Source organism: Myiozetetes cayanensis, unplaced genomic scaffold, assembly GCF_022539395.1.
Source record: "Myiozetetes cayanensis isolate MyiCay16 unplaced genomic scaffold, myiCay2020 scf1, whole genome shotgun sequence".
Lineage (NCBI taxonomy): Eukaryota > Metazoa > Chordata > Aves > Passeriformes > Tyrannidae > Myiozetetes > Myiozetetes cayanensis.
In genome coordinates this window covers 81467291-81487220 of record NW_026086604.1, presented here as the reverse complement: position 1 = coordinate 81487220, position 19930 = coordinate 81467291, and the positions used below count along the sequence as shown (strand labels likewise).

The 19930-nt window shown below is 37.9% G+C and overlaps 1 protein-coding gene across 3 annotated transcripts in view; it reads left to right on the top strand.

The window, feature by feature from the left end:
- Positions 1-19930, top strand: part of PIGN (phosphatidylinositol glycan anchor biosynthesis class N) — a 113837-nt gene that overhangs the window by 12632 nt on the left and 81275 nt on the right. For all 3 annotated transcript variants that reach the window (XR_007629752.1, XM_050321776.1, XM_050321764.1), the window contains exons 2-6: positions 3036-3296; positions 7419-7540; positions 8647-8745; positions 13294-13400; positions 19408-19532. Coding sequence is in view for 2 of the 3 variants with exons in the window: in XM_050321764.1 (XP_050177721.1) it covers positions 3036-3296; positions 7419-7540; positions 8647-8745; positions 13294-13400; positions 19408-19532 (714 nt within the window). In the remaining variant the exon portion in view is untranslated. The remainder of the gene's footprint in view (positions 1-3035; positions 3297-7418; positions 7541-8646; positions 8746-13293; positions 13401-19407; positions 19533-19930) is intronic.

Genomic DNA, 19930 nt, shown 5'->3' with positions numbered 1-19930 from the left:
GTGGGACAGATACATACACAGTGGTAGCTCTGCTTTCTCTGTATCAAAATGGTTTGAGGAATGTCTGAGCACCCAGTATTTACTGGGTTAGCTGCTTCCCAGCCAGAAAAACATGCTAGAAGGCCATTGAGCCCCAAGGAGTTTGATACCAGTGCTTCCATTTGCAGCTCCTGATAATACTGACAGGCCTGTCAGAACGCCTGAGATCCTGTTCAGCTTCTGGATTCCATGTTGGACTGGCAGGTTCAGACTGGGCTTCAAACTAGCCTGTCAAATGGTGATGCAAAACCACAAAGGGGGAAGAAAAAGATTGCTGGTCTTGGGTGTTTGTCCTACACGGATATGATGGGTGCTTTGGTTTGGAAGTCCCAGAGGAACCTAGGCAGTGATAAAGAACTTCCTTTTCCATTGAAAACCAGTTACTGGAAATGTTTTGTTCTTCTCTGGTACTTTTGATGTCTCAGGAGGATATATTTCGCAAATCAACTGTCTTAAATGAACTTCAAGCACTTTGGGCTGGCAAGAACCCAGTTTAGTGGTAACTTAATCAAGATAAAAGGTGTAGAAGGTCACTGGTGCCTCTCTATCCACAGATGAGTGCTCCTTTGCAACACCTTAGTGGCTTAGTAGGTTGAAAGCCAGACCTTCATTAGGAAAGGGCGTAAGGTGCCATTCTGACATTCAGCTGAATGCAATTAGGAGCTTTCCAAGCCCTTTATATATCTGTGGGAAAGTATTTGTTAAGCCTGAGGATGGAATACTTTTCACAATGTTATGTCACAGTGATAACACACAAAGTCATGCATTAAAGGAACAATGTAAGCTAAGCTAGAGGCAGAAGGAGCGGCTGTGAGGGATGTGGCAAAAGCACAGCTCTGGGAGCTGCCTGTCTGCAAACCACGTGATGGTGATGAGCAGTTGGATATGTTGGGCCCAGATGAATAGTCTAGTGTAATGTAGTCAAACTGGTTGCAAAAGAAAGTATCCTTCTTTTTTTTTTTTTAATTAATTCCATAGATACTATATTCTAAGACAGCATTAAATTTAAATTGTGTTGACTGCACTCTTTTGCTGCAAGCAAGGACTGAGGCTTGGGGAGAGTTAAAGCCAAGAGAAATAGCTAATGCAGAAAACAGATTATGTTAGTAATACTTTAATTAGAAGAACATAGAATATGTTAAGCTATAGAACTGTAGCACTGGGAGTATGCAACAAGTACCTGGTAGAATTTACTGCTTTGTTTAGTAGGGTGTTTAGTCTCATCAGTTTAAGGCGTGAATAGTTTGGATTCTCTTATCAAGCACAACTACATCAAAAGAAAAAGCCCTATGGAAAATAAAACTGATTGAATAAAATGAGGTCTGGCATTGAACTTAGTGGTATTTCTGTGATTGTGATTTCATATATTTAAATTGATGCAGGAACCCTGAATGCTTAAAAATAAACAAAATTATATTTACAGATATCCCAAGTCTCTCTTGGAATCTCACTTGTAGACATAGAAGCATGTAAGATCCTGATTAACAAAAAGTTTTTGTTTGATCACTTAAATGTGACTACTGCATGTCTCTTTGAGATGTTGTATTAAGTTATCTCTATTTTGTTATGTGGTTTTCCCTCCAAAACTCTCAAATGAGAAATTACTATAGAAGTGTTTCGAATTAGGGTTGGAGTTGTTGCATCTGTGTTTCAGTAAGGAAAATGGGTGAAATTAGAAGTTATGGTTAAGTTGTATAAAGATCTGAACTTTCTTTTGATTAGCAAGTAATATTATATATTAACTTTCAAATCTTTATTAGTATGTTCTTTTTTCCTCTAGCTTTCCTGACCTTTACCAAAAAAATTATTTTAAAAATAATCTTTCAGAGTTTTGGTCAGAATTAAAGTTAATTTGGTATTGAAGCCTTTTATCCTTATTTGATAAAAGTAATAGTCTTACCATATGGTGGCTGTCTGTGCCTGTTCAGCCACTGGAATTCTGTAAGTAACAAGATAATATGTATACTGTCATTTAGAAGCACTAACTTGATTCTTGACAAAGTGTTTCTTTTAGAGAGAGGTGTGTATATACACAGGTAATCTGAACCTTCCAGGCTGTTAGGAACATATGTTTCTAAATTGATGAGTGGAGGTACTGTTTTGTTAAGGTTGATAATTAGCTGATATTTAAATAACTAAGTTAGCAGCTTGGACGGCACTAACAGTACTTTGTCAGAACTAAGCCTTGTTCCAGCTTAAATCTCACACTTACCTGAGCCAATATACATATTTACCTTCAGTAGGCATCGCCCGAACCCCACAGTACACTTGGCAAACATGTACATTTCCAGCGAACCTGTTATTAAGCATATTTGTATCCCTAATCTGACATCAGAGGATGACAGGGCAGAAAAAAACCCAAACAAACATTCAGAAAGGGAATATAATTATCCCTGAAACATAATTCTGCAGCTGTTGTGCTTTTGTCACCTGTTTTAGAAGAGGAATAGTGTTCTGCTTTCAGGACAGTGTCTTTGTCCTTTTTAGAAGAAGGTTTCTGTTTCTAGGCAAAATATAACGAGCCCAGATTTGATAGCAAACTTGGGAAGAAAAGCAGTATTGGATGGATGTTTGCTATAGGATGGCTTTCTCTAACTGTCTGGCTCGCATTTGCCTGAACAGACTTCAACTCTGTTGTGCAACTAGCCAGTAGAGGGTAGTATGTTCATGGAGACTTTGTGTTGTCTGAGTCTTCTGTCACTGATGTAGGTCACAAAACAAACTGACTTGATTTAGTGGTCCTTTGAAGCCATCTAATAAACCAGTAAAAACCAGAGATGAGTTGCTGAGACGTAATGGCTCTCTGAAAATCTGAATTAGTCATGCAGTGGCTTTTGACCAAAACTTCTGGGGAAAAAGCTTGTTGGAAACAGAAACTGATTGTGGATCCTGGGTGATGACTGCTAATGTTGTACTCACATTCCATAACAACTGAAATAAATACTGATTCTGATAAGTCTCATCTGCCTGACTTTATTTTTCTCACTCCTTCTTAGTGTTGGACTTTGCCTTTGTCAGCCAGCTGTTGCCATGAAAATACCAGTCTTCATACTCGCTGGTCTCCTTGTGCATTGTGTGTTCTTGGTCTCCATTTTTGACATCTACTTCAGCTCTCCCCTGGTCCATGGAATGACCCCTCAGCAGACTCCACTGCCACCTCCAGCAAAACGTCTTGTACTCTTTGTTGCTGATGGTCTGCGAGCAGATTCGCTCTATGAATTGAACAGCAATGGCACACCCCAGGCACCTTACCTGCGGTAAGTCCATCTGAAAACTCTACTGATCCACGAGATTTCGCTTCTGAGGGCAACTCTGTGTAATGTCAAAAAGAGAACAAGAAGAATGACGGCAGCTGCGGTGGCTTGAATACTGCTTTCCCTCTGCCTTTGAAGTGACAAACTTTAAATTAGAGTTACACTCTGTGTGAGTTTGAGTTGGTGTCCCTTGTCAGGAAAGCTGCTAAAGCAGGAGCACTGTAAATTGAGTCAATATTGTCTCCTGCACACTACAGATAGGCAGTAACTGAGAGGAGTGTGAACTTTCTCCATTCACATCAGCATGGTGTCAATTCTGAAGCCTGACAGGCGTTAATTTAACTGCTTCCTGGATGTTCAGTTTAAGAGTAGTAGTTCATTAACGTGCTTGTCTTCTAACTCTTAAGCTTTTCAAGGAGTGATTAAGAGATGTCCTGAATGGATCTAACAGCAGGCTGCCACCTCCTCTTTATTCCACCCTTCCTGCATGCCTGACCTTGCTGCCTTCCTTGTGCTCCCTATTGTGTGTCTGATTGCTTAAGGGGGTGATTTGGTTTAAGGTTGTGAAAAATAAATCCTACCAAAAAGTCATAGCCTTGCGTGCTTAGAACCAATTTTCATTAACTTTCCCCGTTTCCTTTTACTGAGATAATTATTTGATTATAAGACAATTAATTTCTTAGCCTAAAAAGAAAGACAGTATTAAATAAGACTACTTTTGTGTAATAGCACTGGTCTGGCTTGAATATCAGAGCAAACCCAAATAATCAAACATCTGAAGCTGCTAGGGCTTTTGCAGTCCGCTACTGCAAAAGTAGTAAAGAAATCTGAGGGGTCCTTGCTGCAGTACTCACCAGCTTATATGAGCTTAGTTATACCTGCTTCTGCTGTTGTTACTGTTTTTATAAAGTGCTCTCTGCCACTGGCAGATGTCTGACACATCAGTGGGACTTGTCTTTTAGCAGTGGACTTCACACTTACTTCAGAACAGTTTCTTTTCTTAGCAGTAAAACTGTTGGTCTTTTCCATCATCAACCAACACCATCAAGGTGTGAATGCTGAAATGTCCCCATCAGTAGGAGCAGTGGTGGGTGGTGTCCAGGAAAGAGTTAGAGTGGGTATTTTTACCGTTAAAGGATTTGAGTTTTTAAGTTCAAGCCATTCAGCATTATTATGCCTATCTAGAAAAAAGTTAAACCATGTGTTGGCTAGTCTAATGCTGGAAAGTTGGCACTTTTGTTGTCTCTGCTTCACCTTGTTCGTGTAGTTAGAGGCTTTATCTTTCAGAGTCTGTAGAAGTAAAACATTGTCACCAGTGCTGAAGGTACATGGGTGAATGGGGAAGAACTGTCTTGTAACAAGCGAAGATGCTGGCAGGTCACTGAGTGGAAGAAAATGCCAGTAGAGGTTTGAAGTGCCATCTGTATTTTTCTCGTCTCTCATTCTGCATGGAAGTACCTGAGTGTGAACGTGTTTGTGTGAGAGAGGATGACAAGAAAAAACATGTGGCATGTCACACTTTCTGAAATGTGGAGCCCAGAGCGTATCTTCAGATCCATTGCATGAGCTTCCGCAATTTCGAATCAAGAGGCTCAGTGTTTTGTCACCAAACCTTTAAGTTACATAACTTACATAAGTTAACATTGTAAACAAGTTGACAAGATAAGATGTTGGTTTCTGGAAGTGTTTCCTTTTTTATTCTGCCAAGTTATTGCTGTCTGAGCATTCCTTTTCCAATAATATTAATAATATTAATTCCAATAATATAATGCAATTTAATATCAAGTTTACTTTTTGTGCACATTCATTCGTAAGTGTTCAGTCCCTTATCCACTTCATAGTAGTAGGCAACATGACATCCAGATTACTAATCTTATCCAGGTGGAGCACTTGGGGAACTACTGTGTTGTTAATGTGGTAAGATTGTCTTTAAAGGAGCAAGAACCCTTCTTGTAGCAATGTGCTATAAATAGAAGCAAAACTTTATTAGGTACATGAAATTAAAAATAAATATCCATTAGGCTTGAAGCAGATTGCTAGATGATATATGCCAAGTATCTAGTCTTTTACAAATATTCTTGAAAAATCTGTTTTTCAGCAGTGTTGTGATAGCTGTGAGGAATAGTAGGCGGTCTGAATTGCTGTGGTGGTGATTTCAGGGAAGATGTTTTCTTCCTTGCCTGTCATGTTTCAGCCATATTACTCTATCATATTAATATTTATCATTGTTATTATGGGTAGCTAATGTTTATACTGTCAAGGAAATTAATTTTTTTTCAGTGGTTCTTCTGAGTAAAAGGCTTTGAAATGATTCAAAATAGCTAAATTAATTCTGAATAGGTAAATTATGATATCTGGCTATATTTTTATCTATCTGTCTATCTATCTATCTATCTATCTATCTATCTATCAATCATCTTTTTGCTTGGTATGTATTATTGTTGACTTGAGATCCTGAAGTCAATCCTCTTGTTGACAACAGTCCCACAAAAGCAAAGGTAGAGGATTACTTTTCAATTCAATAGAAATCAAATTCTATTTAAAACAATTTCCTACCTGTTGTGACAATGAAGTATGACAATAGCTGCACATGTTTTATTTTTGTTTTAAATTTTCCTTGAATACTAGTGCAATACATCCTGATCAGTCTTTAGTGAGAATAAATTGGAAACCACTTCAAGTAATATTTAAATTCTGTTTTCAAAAATTAGCACTTTTTTCAGTACAACTTGCCTTAAAACCTAGCTGAGATGAGAGCTAGAAATAACATGCCAGAGTGCTATGTCTCTATGTGCTTTTATATTTCTCACTAGTATTAGGGGTATTCCAAGCAGTTCTGTGAGCTTTCAATTAGGCCATGAGAATGTGAGGTCTAAAATAAGATTAAAAAAGCACAAGCAAACCATGAATGCTGCAACCTTAGAGTAGAGCCTGAAATTTTAGGCTGTAGTTTGATTTTTACTTCATTAGTGAAAAATATATTTACAGCTGAGTATAGAGGTCTTGTAACTAACAGTCATATAAAATCTCTATTAAAAGCAAAGTTAAAAAGCATGAAATTAGAATTTACTTGGGCTAAAATACATCTGATAAGAATATAGCCAATTTTTTATCTTATATCATGAATAACAAAAGTACAATTTTCCAGTAATTTGTCTGTTAAAAACTGCTTTGAATTTGTTCAGAAGATTCTGCTGTTTTATCCTAAAAATCAGTATAAGGAGTGTCAGGGTGTGTTTGGTTTTCTTTCTCCCTTTGCTCTGACAGTAAGCTGAATCTTCCTCTTCTTCCAGAAGATGGAGACAAGAAAACAGCATATGGTAGTGCTCACCACTTGCTGTCCGACAGGCCCCAGCTGTTCATATCTTCAGCAGACAGGAATAGTTTATGAGGCTATTTCTTACGCTTGGGTTTTGTCCCTGTTTTCTTTGCTTTTTATCTGTTGTAACTATTGTTTCTGCATAAACCCTAGACAATTTGATCTATTTCTGTATGTGTGGTGAGAAGGTATTCTCCTTCACTTTGGTGTAATTACAGAAGATACAAGGTTTACTTAAATTTTCTTCTTGTTGCCAAAATTATTTGCAGCTTAAATTTTCATGCGGTTCAGATTCTCTTGATGCTGGCTTCTGCTATTCAGCACAGAAAAAGGCAGACATGGTCACAAGAACTGATTATATTTGAGCATATTTAATGAGTAAGATTTAACTAGACACTTTCAAGCAAAATGGAAAGAACAAAGAAAAGCAGCAGCAGGCAGAAACAATCTATCGGGGGGAAGTAAGCTAAAGTGGAAAACAGCAGAAAAAAATAGTATGTTAATTTGAAGTGTCTTACAACACCAGCAACTCATCTGTTTGCAGTGGTGATGGGCCACAATAGTAATGTTCTCTGTGGGGTGTCATAATATAGAACTACTTGCAGGTTAATGTTCTGCTTGTTTTACTGCACAGCAGGTGGTAGTGAAAATCTGGTTTAGTCTGTGTTCTGGGGGTTTTTTGGGGGTTCTTTTGGAGGTTTTTTTTGTGCATTTCCTGATTCTCATCTACCTGTACTCTTTTTATTTGCAATTTGTTGTGCTTTCAAGAAGTCATGAGCATTAACTGCCTTGTATCCTGTTTTCAGGGGTATTCTAGAGAACAATGGCAGCTGGGGAATCTCTCATACCCGGGTCCCGACAGAATCCAGGCCGGGGCACGTTGCACTTATAGCTGGATTTTATGAAGATGTCAGTGCTGTTGCTAAAGGTATTCTTGTCCTAAAGCTTTGAACGCAGTCCTCTGAGATAAGGTGTTTTCAGTGATGTGCTAGGCTTCTAGATGATGAATTAATAAATACCTGCATAGTGGTTTGTATACCAACATTGTGTGGAAAATAGTAATTTTGGATGGATTTTCCACTCTTAATATTGATAGCTATGATAATAGCTTACCTATGTTAACGTTCTATAACACGGTAAAATTTAGCACCCTAGAAGCAGAAGTACCTTAATGGCCTTACCTCTTCATATAACAGAATTTTTAATTATCATTTGGGATGTAATAGGAGGTGGCTAAGTAGATGTTGCAAACAAGAAAGGTACTGCAGTGTCTTAGCTGAACTGTTGCTGTCTTGAGTTGGAGAATCAGGAGCAAAATAAAGCAAAAGTCCCAAGTATGTATTTTGTCTAGCTGGCTGTCACTGCATGCTTGGGGCTTAATTATGGGGAACAGTGTTAGTGTCTTAGTCTTTTGTGTGGTCCTCTGCCTTCCCCCAGGCTTCCAGGCCTGAACACTGCTTATGTGTGTTGGTTTTGGACAGAGGAGTAGAGAGGAGTTACTTGGTCTTGTCCATGTTCCTAATCAAAAGCTTCTTCCTTCTGACAACTACTACAAATGCAGGATTGGCAGGAATTGTTGTTAAGAGCATCTATGTATTTCTGCCAGCTCCCTTTTTGTGGAAAGAGAAGATCTTGAAGGTTGTATCGTGATGAGTGTGTGACTGCTGGAAATATGATATGAGTGTGTAATTTATTGCCTGAAATGCCAAAAGCTGAGTTCAGACAACAGGGGATTTAGAATTCAGGAGAATTTTAGCTGTTTAGAAGGTAAATCGGCTGTGTGTTTGGCCTGTTTGAATCCCTGCATAATGAGATTGGCTTAGGTTTTCAGCTCACTTCTTAATGAGAGGGGGACTAATTATAATAGAGGTTGAAAAGGAATTAAAGCTAAGATTCACAAATTGGAGTTCATTGTGCAATAATATAAAGGAAACTTATTAAAAATAACCCAAACAACATTTTGCATGGACTATCAGTCTTGTCAGTGAGATCTTCTGGCAACCACATTTAAATCCAGGTGTATTTGTTTAACAGGATGGAAGGAGAATCCAGTGGAATTTGACTCTGTTTTCAATGAAAGTAAATATACCTGGAGTTGGGGAAGCCCAGATATTTTGCCAATGTTTGCAAAAGGTAAGACTTAAATTTTATGAATCTTTAACACATAGTTATCAGTTAGTAAAACAGAGACACTTAAAAATTTTGAGTTAGAGAAGAAGGTGAATGACATATTTCCAGTTTGTGTATTTGTGTGTATTCTATACGTGGTTTCTAGTTTGTGAATTCAAGAGGAGGTGGAGGTAAAGAAGCAAGCTTTTAATGAAGATATCTGTATTTATTAGTCATCTGTTTAAATCTGTTACCTAATTCTGTCAGCATACTAAAAGAAGCACACCTTAAATTACAAGGACCTAGTATTTTTTTCTTTGGCTGAGGTTTAAAGCTCTTGTTTGCAAGCATGCAGCTGGGAATTTTCTTCCTATGCCTGCAGCTCCCACTGATTTGGGAGATAGAACTGCAGCCATGCTTTTCGAGTGTCTGAGCTGTAGAAGTAGCTTATTGTGGTTTATCCTGCTTCTACTCTGAACAATAATATGTAAATGGAAGAACTGCATGAAAGCAGGAACTTGCTGGTGCTATTTCTGAAGCTGAGGTCTTCTGCCCATGGTATGCGGTGTATTAAAGTCTTGTCAACCCAATTGGTCTTTGAGTGTGCAGAGATTGAGGAGCAACACTTCAAACAACTAAAAGTTTAATATTGTTGGTATGAGGGCATATATGCCCTTTTGCATTCTCTCAGAATAAACAGATTGAAGTGAAAAAGAGATGAGCTACAGGCATATGCTGCAGTTCTGTTCTAAGAATTGGTATTGACAAATTAGAAAAACAGGATAGGCAGAATAGGAGTGGAATATAATATTGGTTTAGAAAAAATGTACACTGTATTTCTCGTGATGATTCTTGAACTTTTTCTGAACTCATGTCTCTTCCCTTTCTCATCCTGATATTCCCCCCACATATCTCTTTTCTGTTCTTTGCTTGAGCCTCATAAATTTATGGTTCACTGTAAAAATATCTCCTGATAATTTCCCATGACCTCAGATTACAGCTTGTATTTGGAAATCGTGTCGTGGCAGCTGGGAAGAAGGGAAAGGTAGCTGCCCTTGCACAGATTATTTATATTTTTGGGGATATGTTCTTGGGAAAATATTTGGGGAATTCAAGAGTTTCCCAGAGCCTTGTCTTTCTACTGGTTTTGTTTGAGTAAGAAGATAAGCAGAGGACCTGGGAGCAGCTTTGATGTTATCTGTAGAGATGTGCAAGGATAATACTTTCAATAAGTCTTGTTCTGAGTGGTATCAACAATGGAACTTCCTTTTGCAGGGGGGAGGGAAATCCCCCAAAGTTGGCAAAGGTTTAGTGCAGCAATGTATCTGAGAAGTAGTGGCTGTGTGGGAAAATGTATCATAGTTTCTCATGATAGAGAGATAGATTAACTTCTTTTACCTAGAAGAAGATATTTTTCTTCTTTCAAGGAGGAAAGGTTTAGAATACAAAAGGGAATGAAATCAAGTGTTTGTTCTTTAACTTTACTTTTACAAAAAAGCCAAGAGGGACATAGGGGAGCGTAGCTTAATTTCTCTCCTTTTTATGTTGGAAATTGATGAGGTCATAGGACTCTTCTTATGTGTCTTTTATCATGCCAAAATGTTCAGAATTTTATTAACTATTTCACGATTTCCATTGGATGATGAATAAAGACTATATAGCAACTACTTCTTTTTGGGAAGGATAGGAAAGTCTTTTGTTTCCTGTAATTTTCTCTATTCCCTAGGTACTTTTTTGGTAATAAATCTTTCAAGGAAATGGTTGAGGGTTCTATAGAGAAGGTATATAAAATACTCACAGATTTCTTTCAATACCACTATAGATATGCATGAAATCTAAATCTGTCAAAGTCTTAATGACTGCCTGATTAGTGTTTTAGTTTGAGAAAATGTTTGAAGGTGTTTGTTTCTAATACTTAAACTCATTTAAGATATGCAAGTTCAGTGTGCTAATTTTTACCTTATTTTCTATGATGCTTTTAGATTATACCCTTGAAATTATCTGAAAATAATGTGCTTTGAAAAAACCTATTTTTTTCCAGAATGCTCCTTAAAACTTTGAGTTTCTCTTCTATATTTGCCAGAATTTGAGGCTTGACCTGAAAAGTCCAGTACTGTACTCTTGTCATGGTTCTGGATTGGAGTATAATCTAGAGTATTAAATGTCACATTGAAAAAGGAACTGAGACTGTTGCTTCTCTTAAGGGAATTAGATGCTAGTCTGTTGCACCCACATTGCCATTTGTTCCACAGGTTCCCTTTCTCTTTCTTGGAAGCTTCCAGAAATACTAGAGTCATTGTTTAAATTCAGTATGAAGAAGGGTATCATCAAGACCATGGGGACAACTGGGACAAACCATTGTTGGGGTTATTCTGGACAGACAGACCTCTTGATCTCATGTTTTAATTCCTTGGTGCTAAACAACACACAATTTCTCACGTTCCTCACATGGTTGTGTTTGATGACAGCTCTCTGATGCCCACACTCTGTCCAGCTCAGTGTCTGACTGTCCTTGTGGATTCATTCTTCTTTCCCCTCTTTTGTGCCTGCAAAATTTGCTAGCAAAGTCTCCTACTGGTCTGGACTCTGACCCATGAAAAGCTTGTCAGACACAGGACTGCCCCACTGGCAGTGACAGCTTTGCTTTCCATGGGATGTAAATCTTAGTAAGGGGGTGATAATTTGGTCCATGATCCTCATATTTGGATATTGATGCTGAGGATGAGATAAAGTGCCAGACAAAAGAGCAAAAGGAATAGGCGGTAACTGGTTTGAGTGTTTCTGGCACCTCCAGTTATTTCCTGTAGTGTAACGGCTTCATCAAATCCAGTAGAGCTCTGTGCTCGCTTTTAAAGGATGTTTTCATCCCTGGCTTCCTTCTACTTCTCTATCCCGTCTTTGCTTCCTCATCCCCAGCCTTAAAGATAAGTGTTCGTGTACTGTCACCTGCCACCTCTCAAATAACAGAAACAAAATAGTATTTCCTAACATTTTGCATAGTAGGATTTCTTATTAAAAAAAAAGAAGAAATGCTTATAATATAAGCTATGCAGGCACTCCAAAACCTTCCTAGTATGACTTGACTTTGCTACTGTTTATCTGTATAGCAGTGCAGGGTTGGGTGGGTTGTTTTGTTTTGCTCTGGTAGAAGTTAGAAATGAGTAAGAAGTAGATGTGTTTCTTTGCTTGGTCTGCAGACTCTGTGCTTGTCTGCAGACTGTCATTTGGCTTCTTTTGTGTGGCACTTCTCAAAGAAGGTCTTCTTGGGTTTACTGTGACATTGTGGAAAAACACTACAGCATTCTATCCTCTTAGGTAGTGTTGGACAGGACTTATTTTTTCTTTTGATCTCATTTATCTGCCAGCTGGAACTCCTGAATTCATATTTTAATGCCTGGCAGTATTTTCTTCCTTTTCTTTCAGACTGAGAACTGCAGCAAGTGTTCTGTGTTATAAGTAGTTGTAACATCTCCTGGGGCGCAGGGGAGAGCTGCACCAGAAAATCTGTGCCAGCTTTCATCTTCCTGGCCTGAAATACCTGCATCCCTTTGGGTGGGTTTGCACATAATCTTGGCTAAGCAGCTCCCTTATACTGGGATGTTATTTCATTCACAAGCCTGGAAGCTTACACAACGGCATTATATAATTGTGACATCCAGCAAATCGGTTATATTCTTGCTGGTCATCGTCCGATTGAAGAGCACTTCACCCTCTGGGAGTTTACGCTGTCACAGCATAAATGGCATCCCTGAGCTGTAACAGCTCTGCCGTTGACTGAGTTATTTAATTAAACTTCACCTACCTTCAGATCTCTAAAGTTTACTTTCTTCTAGGTTTCCCCCCCTGCCTCTCTGCCTTTCTCTGCTTTGCTCCCTTCACAGTGAGTTGAGAATGAAAGCAGCTTGTCTAGATGCTGTGTTTGCACATCAGTAGCCCTCGTGTTGTACTTTGTGAGTCAGTAGTTCTCCATTTTCTATTTTGGATGCAAGTTTTAAAGATGCAGACTTTGAACATTGTCTTCTTGAAGTTGTCCACTGGGCTTTTGATAACTAGAATTGATATGTAAGAAGCCTTCTGATGCCTTTATTATATGTCATATAGGGTGTTTTCCTATGTAAAAGACCTAAGAGATATGGCATTGTCTTGTATGATTCAGTTGAAAAACCAAAAGCTGAGTATATTTTTCTCAGTCTTCCCCCAAAACACATGTTTAAAGGAAGCTCTAAATATGTATTTTCCTTGGTTAGAAGTTTCCTGGTGAAATTCTTTGTTTCAAAATGAAATTCTGTTTAATTTGCTTGAACTGGGATTTGTTTTACTCCTAACTGCATTCCATACTTTATTTCCTCACCTGAGCATACTTGATAACATTGCTCCTCCTTCCTCTGAGATGCTGATAACCTAATAAGGTAAAATGGTATGCAGGTTTCAAAAAACCATAAATTATGAGAAAGTTTAAAATAAGGATTATAATTCCTGATAAGTTTTTACTCCTATGCATAAAAGTATTTTTGACTATGAAAAGAGAAAAAAACCCTTTTATCTCATATGCCACCTATATTGTTTTTGCAGGTGCTACTGGAGATCACGTTTATACATTTTGTTACACAGCAGAAAGTGAAGACTTTGGAGCACAAGATGCAGCCAAGCTTGACCTATGGGTTTTTGATCATGTTAAGGTAAGCAGAGAATCTTTTTATGCTAGCTGTTTATAAAAAGCACATGTTAACTTTATCTTAGAACATGTAAACCTTGTCATAGAACTGAAAAGGAAGAAAGTTTTGAAAGACCGATCACGTGGGTTTGTAAGTGAAAATGACTTGAATCAACTTTCATGACTAGTGTAATGGATGCTTAGAGGAAGCATTTGTCATTCTATGCTAATTAAAAATCTAACACTAATAAAAGTACCCTTTAAAAACATTCTTGGCGCTTTTCTCTGTGTTGTTTGCCTATAATCTGAAAGCCATAGAATACTACAGACCCTTTAACATCTTGAATGCTATTAGTCAAGGATTTTATAACAGGTGTTACAGCATGGCAGAAATTGTAAGTCTTCATTAGGATAAAGAAATAGACAATATCATTGACTTAATGTTTGTCAGGCTTGCACCCTGACTGTAATTGTTCAGTGTGGCTTATTCAGATACGTGTAGCTGGCTTCTGATTATCTACTGTGGTTCACACTGTGCTGTGGCAGATGAGTCAGAGGAGTCACAGTCAGTTTTGGAGGGGAGGAAGGGGGAAGCAGAGGCAGCTTAGGCCCTGGAGCACTATAATTTGTTGATGTGGTGCTCTGCTCAGCTGACTTGGGTCAGTGCTGGTTCATGACTGTTGTTTTCTGTGACTCTGTTACTGTAAGTATTAATAGTCCAAGACACATAATTTCTGAGTATTCATTAATTCCTATATTTCTGTTACTCCATGCTACCTCCCTTGTTCTGGATTAAGAAATGCTGATAGTGGGCCTTGGTATATGAATATCTGTATCAGTGAAGCAATTAAGTCAGTTACTTTCTGTATCTCATAACAATGTTAATGGAGCTTAAGACTTCAAACTTTTTCCATGAGATCTCTGGGCAGTATGCATTAGTATTAGCTAACCAACATAAATCAAATCAAACAAAAAATCAAACCAAATAAATCAGTGAACCAAAACAGCATCTATTTAGGAAGCCAAGAGTGATTCTGCTTTAAACAGCGACATAGGTGGAAAAAATTCATTATAGTTTGCTGATTTTCAAAGGACGCTATTTCCTGAGTTTGCAGGTGAAAAGATGTTTTTCCTAACTGCCATCCTCTCCCTGAATGTGCACTTTGTGCCATGTTGTGTGTTGTAATGCATATGAATAATACAAATCAAATTAGGCTGTCAGTTACACTTGAATAGCTGTTGTCATAAAGTTGCATCCTGCTGTCATTTGGAGCAGCACAACTATGTGAGGGTGGTACTGCCTTTTGCTTCAGAACACCTAATGGCATTTCTCCTTTCAAACTATAATGATGTGTGTAATATATATGTCATCACTGATTACTTTTTCCTCGGAAGCAGCACCATTATTTTAAAGACATATTTTGCCCATCTAAATTTCATACTGTGGATGGATAGGACTTGATTGACTGGCGTAAACCACACATTCCATTAATCATGTCTTCAATTACACATCAATGATTGCTTCAGAAGTGCGAAACTCGAGGCTTACTGAAACCCAGGTCACTCTGTTATTACAGCTCAAACAACTTCCAGCTGTGCTAATGAGATTACATATAAGTAGGAGCAACAGTGCTCTTGGCCTACTCTTTTTACTCCTCCTTTGAGTTTTATATCAAGGATTTAACAACATATTGTTTAACTCATATATTGGCCAAGGTCATCCCTGGATTTCTACCTCTTTAGTAAGTAAAAGATGGTAACACATGCTCCCTCTCTGCCTTTGTCTGTCCACAAAAAAAGGTGGGAATAAAATGAAAAATGGCTAACTAATGTTTGGGCTACTAGTGCTGGCACTCTGAAATTGCTTGTTCTCTTAAAAAACCCACTAAATAATAGTAACTTGGTCAGAAAATAGGTGACTTTGACTAGTTTTTATTTGTATGGCTCAGAAGCAGATTGCTTAAATCATCACTGGAAGAAAAATTTATGACACTTGATAGTTCCTGTCATGTCTGCTCATGATCAAGGTGCTCCTAAGCCTTTCTTGGGACAGAAAATTTAGCATAGACTAGACTGTGTGGGGTTTTTATCAGCAGCTGCTTTAAAACTCAATAATTGTAATGTGCAACAATAGCTTGGAGCTGGCTTGGAGTTCCAGGTGGGCATGGAGTTGATTGACTGTGGGTTTTTTCTGGGGTTTGGGTTGTCTTTTTTGGGATTTTTGTTTTTAGAAGCTTTTCAAATAAGTATGGTACTGAATATAATCTAGTGTGATGTGGCCTGATGATTGTCAATTAAATAACCTTTACGTAAATCATACTGTGAGTCTGTACTAAGAAAAATTAAGGAGTAAAAATATTGGGAGTGTAGATTAACTCATGGGGAAAAAAAGTCTTCCTAATGCATTTCTGATTATTTAAAGTATTTTGTGGAAAACAGTTTTGTAAGATTGAACTCTTTTTTTAGGGTAAAAGGTTGAAAATTCCATGACCTTGGTCTTGGAAATGAGTCCCAGTAATGGCCTAATCGCAATTTATTATGATCAAAGAGAAGGATATGCTCCAGATATTCAGTTGGTGTCTTCTGACTTAAATGGACATGTAGATACAGATGGCAAATATTTGTGGTTCTTTTCTTTTATTCCTTTCTCATTTTGAACACAGTACTTCATTCTTGCTTTGACCCCTTTCTGCTGGAAGAAGGCCATCCAAGCCTTCAGACTGTCCCTTCTGTGCAGGGTGGCGGACAGAGTCCAGAACTGAATTATGTCAAACTTTGAAGCTCTGCAGACGGTGCCATGACCTGATGTTTGTGCCAGTGGATTTCAATACAGATAGCTCTGCTCTAATTAGCAGTACAGTGTTTGAATGATTTATTTTAAATGCGTAGGTGTCTTGTGCATGATCGTGCTCAGCTGATCCAAACCTGGCGTATGTTTATCCTGCCTTTGTACATTTGTTTTACATCTGAAAACTGGCATAACTTTTTAAACTCTCCCATTAGCACAAGTCAATATGCACAACTTTAAACAACCAATTAAATTAAGTTGTCCTAGATTATGTATGAAGGAGCTGTGTGAAAGAAAAGTTGTTTTGGTCCCTCTCCTTGTACGTGCATGCAGTCAGCAACAGTTTATCAGCCCTATTAAAGGATCATGCTTCCACTGAAGACTCTGTTTGATGGAACAAATGGTCCCCAACAACTTAGATGTTTACAATCTAAAAGTTCATATTCTGTTCAGACATCTGTAAGTCATGTATTTGTTAGATCTGCTAGGTAGTCTTTTTTTTCTTTGCTTTCTCCCATCTGAGGAGGGAGATGATTAGGAAAAGATTTCACATAGTTATAACCAATTGGTTACATTATAATTAGGCTCATATCTTGCTGTAAATGTTTTAACGGAAAACTTATTGCTGATCTCATTAAACTGCATATCAGTTGTAGCCAGTGCATTATTTTGTTGTTAGTTGACAGAAAATCATAGAAAAGTTGCCAGAATTGTATAAAAATAAGTTTGGAATAAAGCTGTAGTGGTCATCAAGTCCAAGTCCCTGCAGGAAGGAGGTTCTCTTAGAGCGAGCTGCTCAGGTCTTGTCCAGTCAAGTTTTGAGCATCTTCAAGGATAAGCCTTTTGAGAAGCTGTTCCAATATCTGGCTACACTTATGGTTTAAAAAAAATAATTTAAAAAAGTCTCTTTGTCTGTGCTGGAATTTCCCACATTTCAAATTGTGAGCTTTACCTTGTCCCATCTCTGAGGCCCCTCTTACCAATCTGGCTCAGTCTTCCCTTCAGCCACACAGTAGATGGTTGTAAGACAACAATGGGATCTCTCCTTTGCTGCTTTTTCTGGAGACTGGAGAAACTAAGTGCTCTAGGCCTCTTAGTTGTTTATTGCCCTCACTGAAACTTCTTGGTGAGATTTGGCTTAAATATAAATGTAATATTTATATATATATTTATATATATATATTTATGCAGGTAATATTACTGAATAGAGCAAATAAAAGGGAAGAAAAAAAAAAGAGACAGAAAGTTAAAGTTAACATAATGATGGGTTGGGTGGTTTGGAAACTAGTGTTGAGTGGTGATAGGACTTAAGTATTGTGAACTCTGAGAACCATAAAGAAGAGACCTTTAGCAGGCTGCAAGGAGATACAAGGATAGTTCTGGACAAACAGTTGAGCAACCACCCAAGCAAGGCCAAGTGGTTTTTACCCCTACTGTTCGGAATCCTGCTTACCAACTCACCACCTTTATCAGCCTAAGATTACTCCTTGTGGTGAGCTTCCTATTTGTGTTTGGTTTTTTTTCTCAGTTAACAATTTTTAAAAAAGCTCCATGGGATCAAGTTTTCTATTTGTTCTGGGAAAAGGTGCCACATATTAGGTGACACTTATATTCTGTTTATCATCTTGTTCTTAGCTAGCCAGCATTTGGGCAAGCTCTTCTGACTGCTGCTGCTCTGGCTTACAAGGTGGCTGGGACTGGGGTAGTGGAGTGGTTTTGATACGTCATGGGGACTCGTCTGGTGGGAGAGAAAGCTCACGCCTTACCTTCCTCTGAATGGTTTCTTTCACACAATCATTCTGTGATAGAAAAATGTGTGCCTTCAAATATTGATCTACCATTTAGGATTCAATTTTTGTAGTTTCCTGTCTGTCTGTTTTGATATGTTGTTTTCTTTTATTTAATTAAAAATAAGAAAACAGAATTATACTGTATCCCGCAAATTACTGATGAGCTCTGGAAAGTTTCTTCAATCTGTTGTCAAATGTGGGCAGGTGAACGAATCTCTGCTGCAAATGGAAATTTAAAAGAAATAATTATATTGCTATTTAATGTAATCAGATTTCATTCTTGGGTCTTTATTTAAAATATCTCTGGACTTTGGTCATGATTTTATTTGAACAAGCTGAGAGCGTGCAATTGTTAGTCGATGCAGCTTGTGTATATTCAGAGTTAAAAGGTGGAATTGCATATGGCCATGGTTTCCTGACTTAGCTTACTATGATACTGTTGCTGCCAGCTGGGTCTTCCTCTGGGTACAGTGACTTTTGTTTACACAAGGTGTGAGCTTTGGTTTTTAAGAGCTCCACTGCTGTCACAAGTGTGTGGTGGACTGCCCTGTCCTTTGGTGGCAGAAATGATTCCCTGGCTATACCAACATTTTCCCTGGACTCTTGCATGAAGTTTGAAAACACTCTCATTTATATTAGTGTACTGCAAGGTTCTCTAGATGCTCTTTGGACTAAAACCCTACCCAACTTTGTTTCCTTGGGCAGTGTTATTACTAAGGAACTGATGTTGGAATAGCTGTCTGCCTGCATTTTGCATTGCTGTAATATGGCTGGTCTAACACAGAATAGCTGTGTCAAGACTCATTCCATCTGAGGGGAAAATCCTCCCCTGGCATCTGCCTCAGGGATGCTTAAGTAGGACATGTGCAAGGCAGATGTATGTTCTGTAGTTCATGTATTTTCAAAACATGTCATGTTTTGTTCTGTTATTTTAGTTTCTAAGAACAAGTTGTAGCTTGGTATTTCAGTCCTGCAATACCTGCTTTCAAAGCAAGAGTGTTTGAGATCTTTGCTTCCAGTGTAAATTCAGTAAATGAACGCAAATGTAAAGCTATAAGTGATGCTCAGGAATGGCTCTTGTTGTGTTTATACAGGAGGCAAAGAAGGGATGGTATGCAATTAGCTGGTATTTCTGCCTACACGAACTCAAAAAAGCCCCCAAACAAAGCTAACAAAAACAAAACTAACAAACAAAAACACAAGAAAAAAAGTCTCCCAAAACAACAAAAGGACACCTCAACTTGAGTGTTGCCCTAGATAAGCTGAAACTGTGGACTGGCTATACGGATAGTAGTTATCCTCCAAGAAGTAAATTGGGAAGTAATTATCTTTTCCCTTTTTTTAACTCTAATAACTACTAGTATTTTGACATGAAAACAGGTGTATTTTAGTTTTAATAAACTGCCTTTTTCCATTTTACTCAGATTAATATATTAATGGCTTATTCCACGCAGAGCTTCTTTAATTCTTCTAGAAGTAATCAAACATTGTTCTCTGCACTGAATGAAGAGAAAGTGGTTCTGTTCCTACATTTGCTAGGCATAGACACAAATGGACATGCTCATCGGCCAAACTCAAGGTAATTGAGATATTAAGCATATCTTTCTTATTAGCTTTAAATGCAAGCAGTAACTTCTTTAACAGTGCTATTTATCTAGCCAGAAACAAGACTGTTATTGTTGTGGGTCATATATGTAACCATGATTACCTATGTTCTGAATTTTCTGGGTTATTTTGTTTTTTAAGGTACCATCTATTGAAATCACAAATTTTTGCTATATACAGTATACCTGGTTATGCTCCTGTACTCAAGTCTGATTTTTAGCAGATTGTCTTAGTTATAGCCAACACATAATCTAGAGGATATGTAGGAAATGGTGGTTTTAAATGTAAAATGGATACAGTTTTGAGATTTCTCCTTGCTGAAATTATATAGTTGAGTTTACAGGCAACAGTAAGCTCAGCTATAATTGCTAC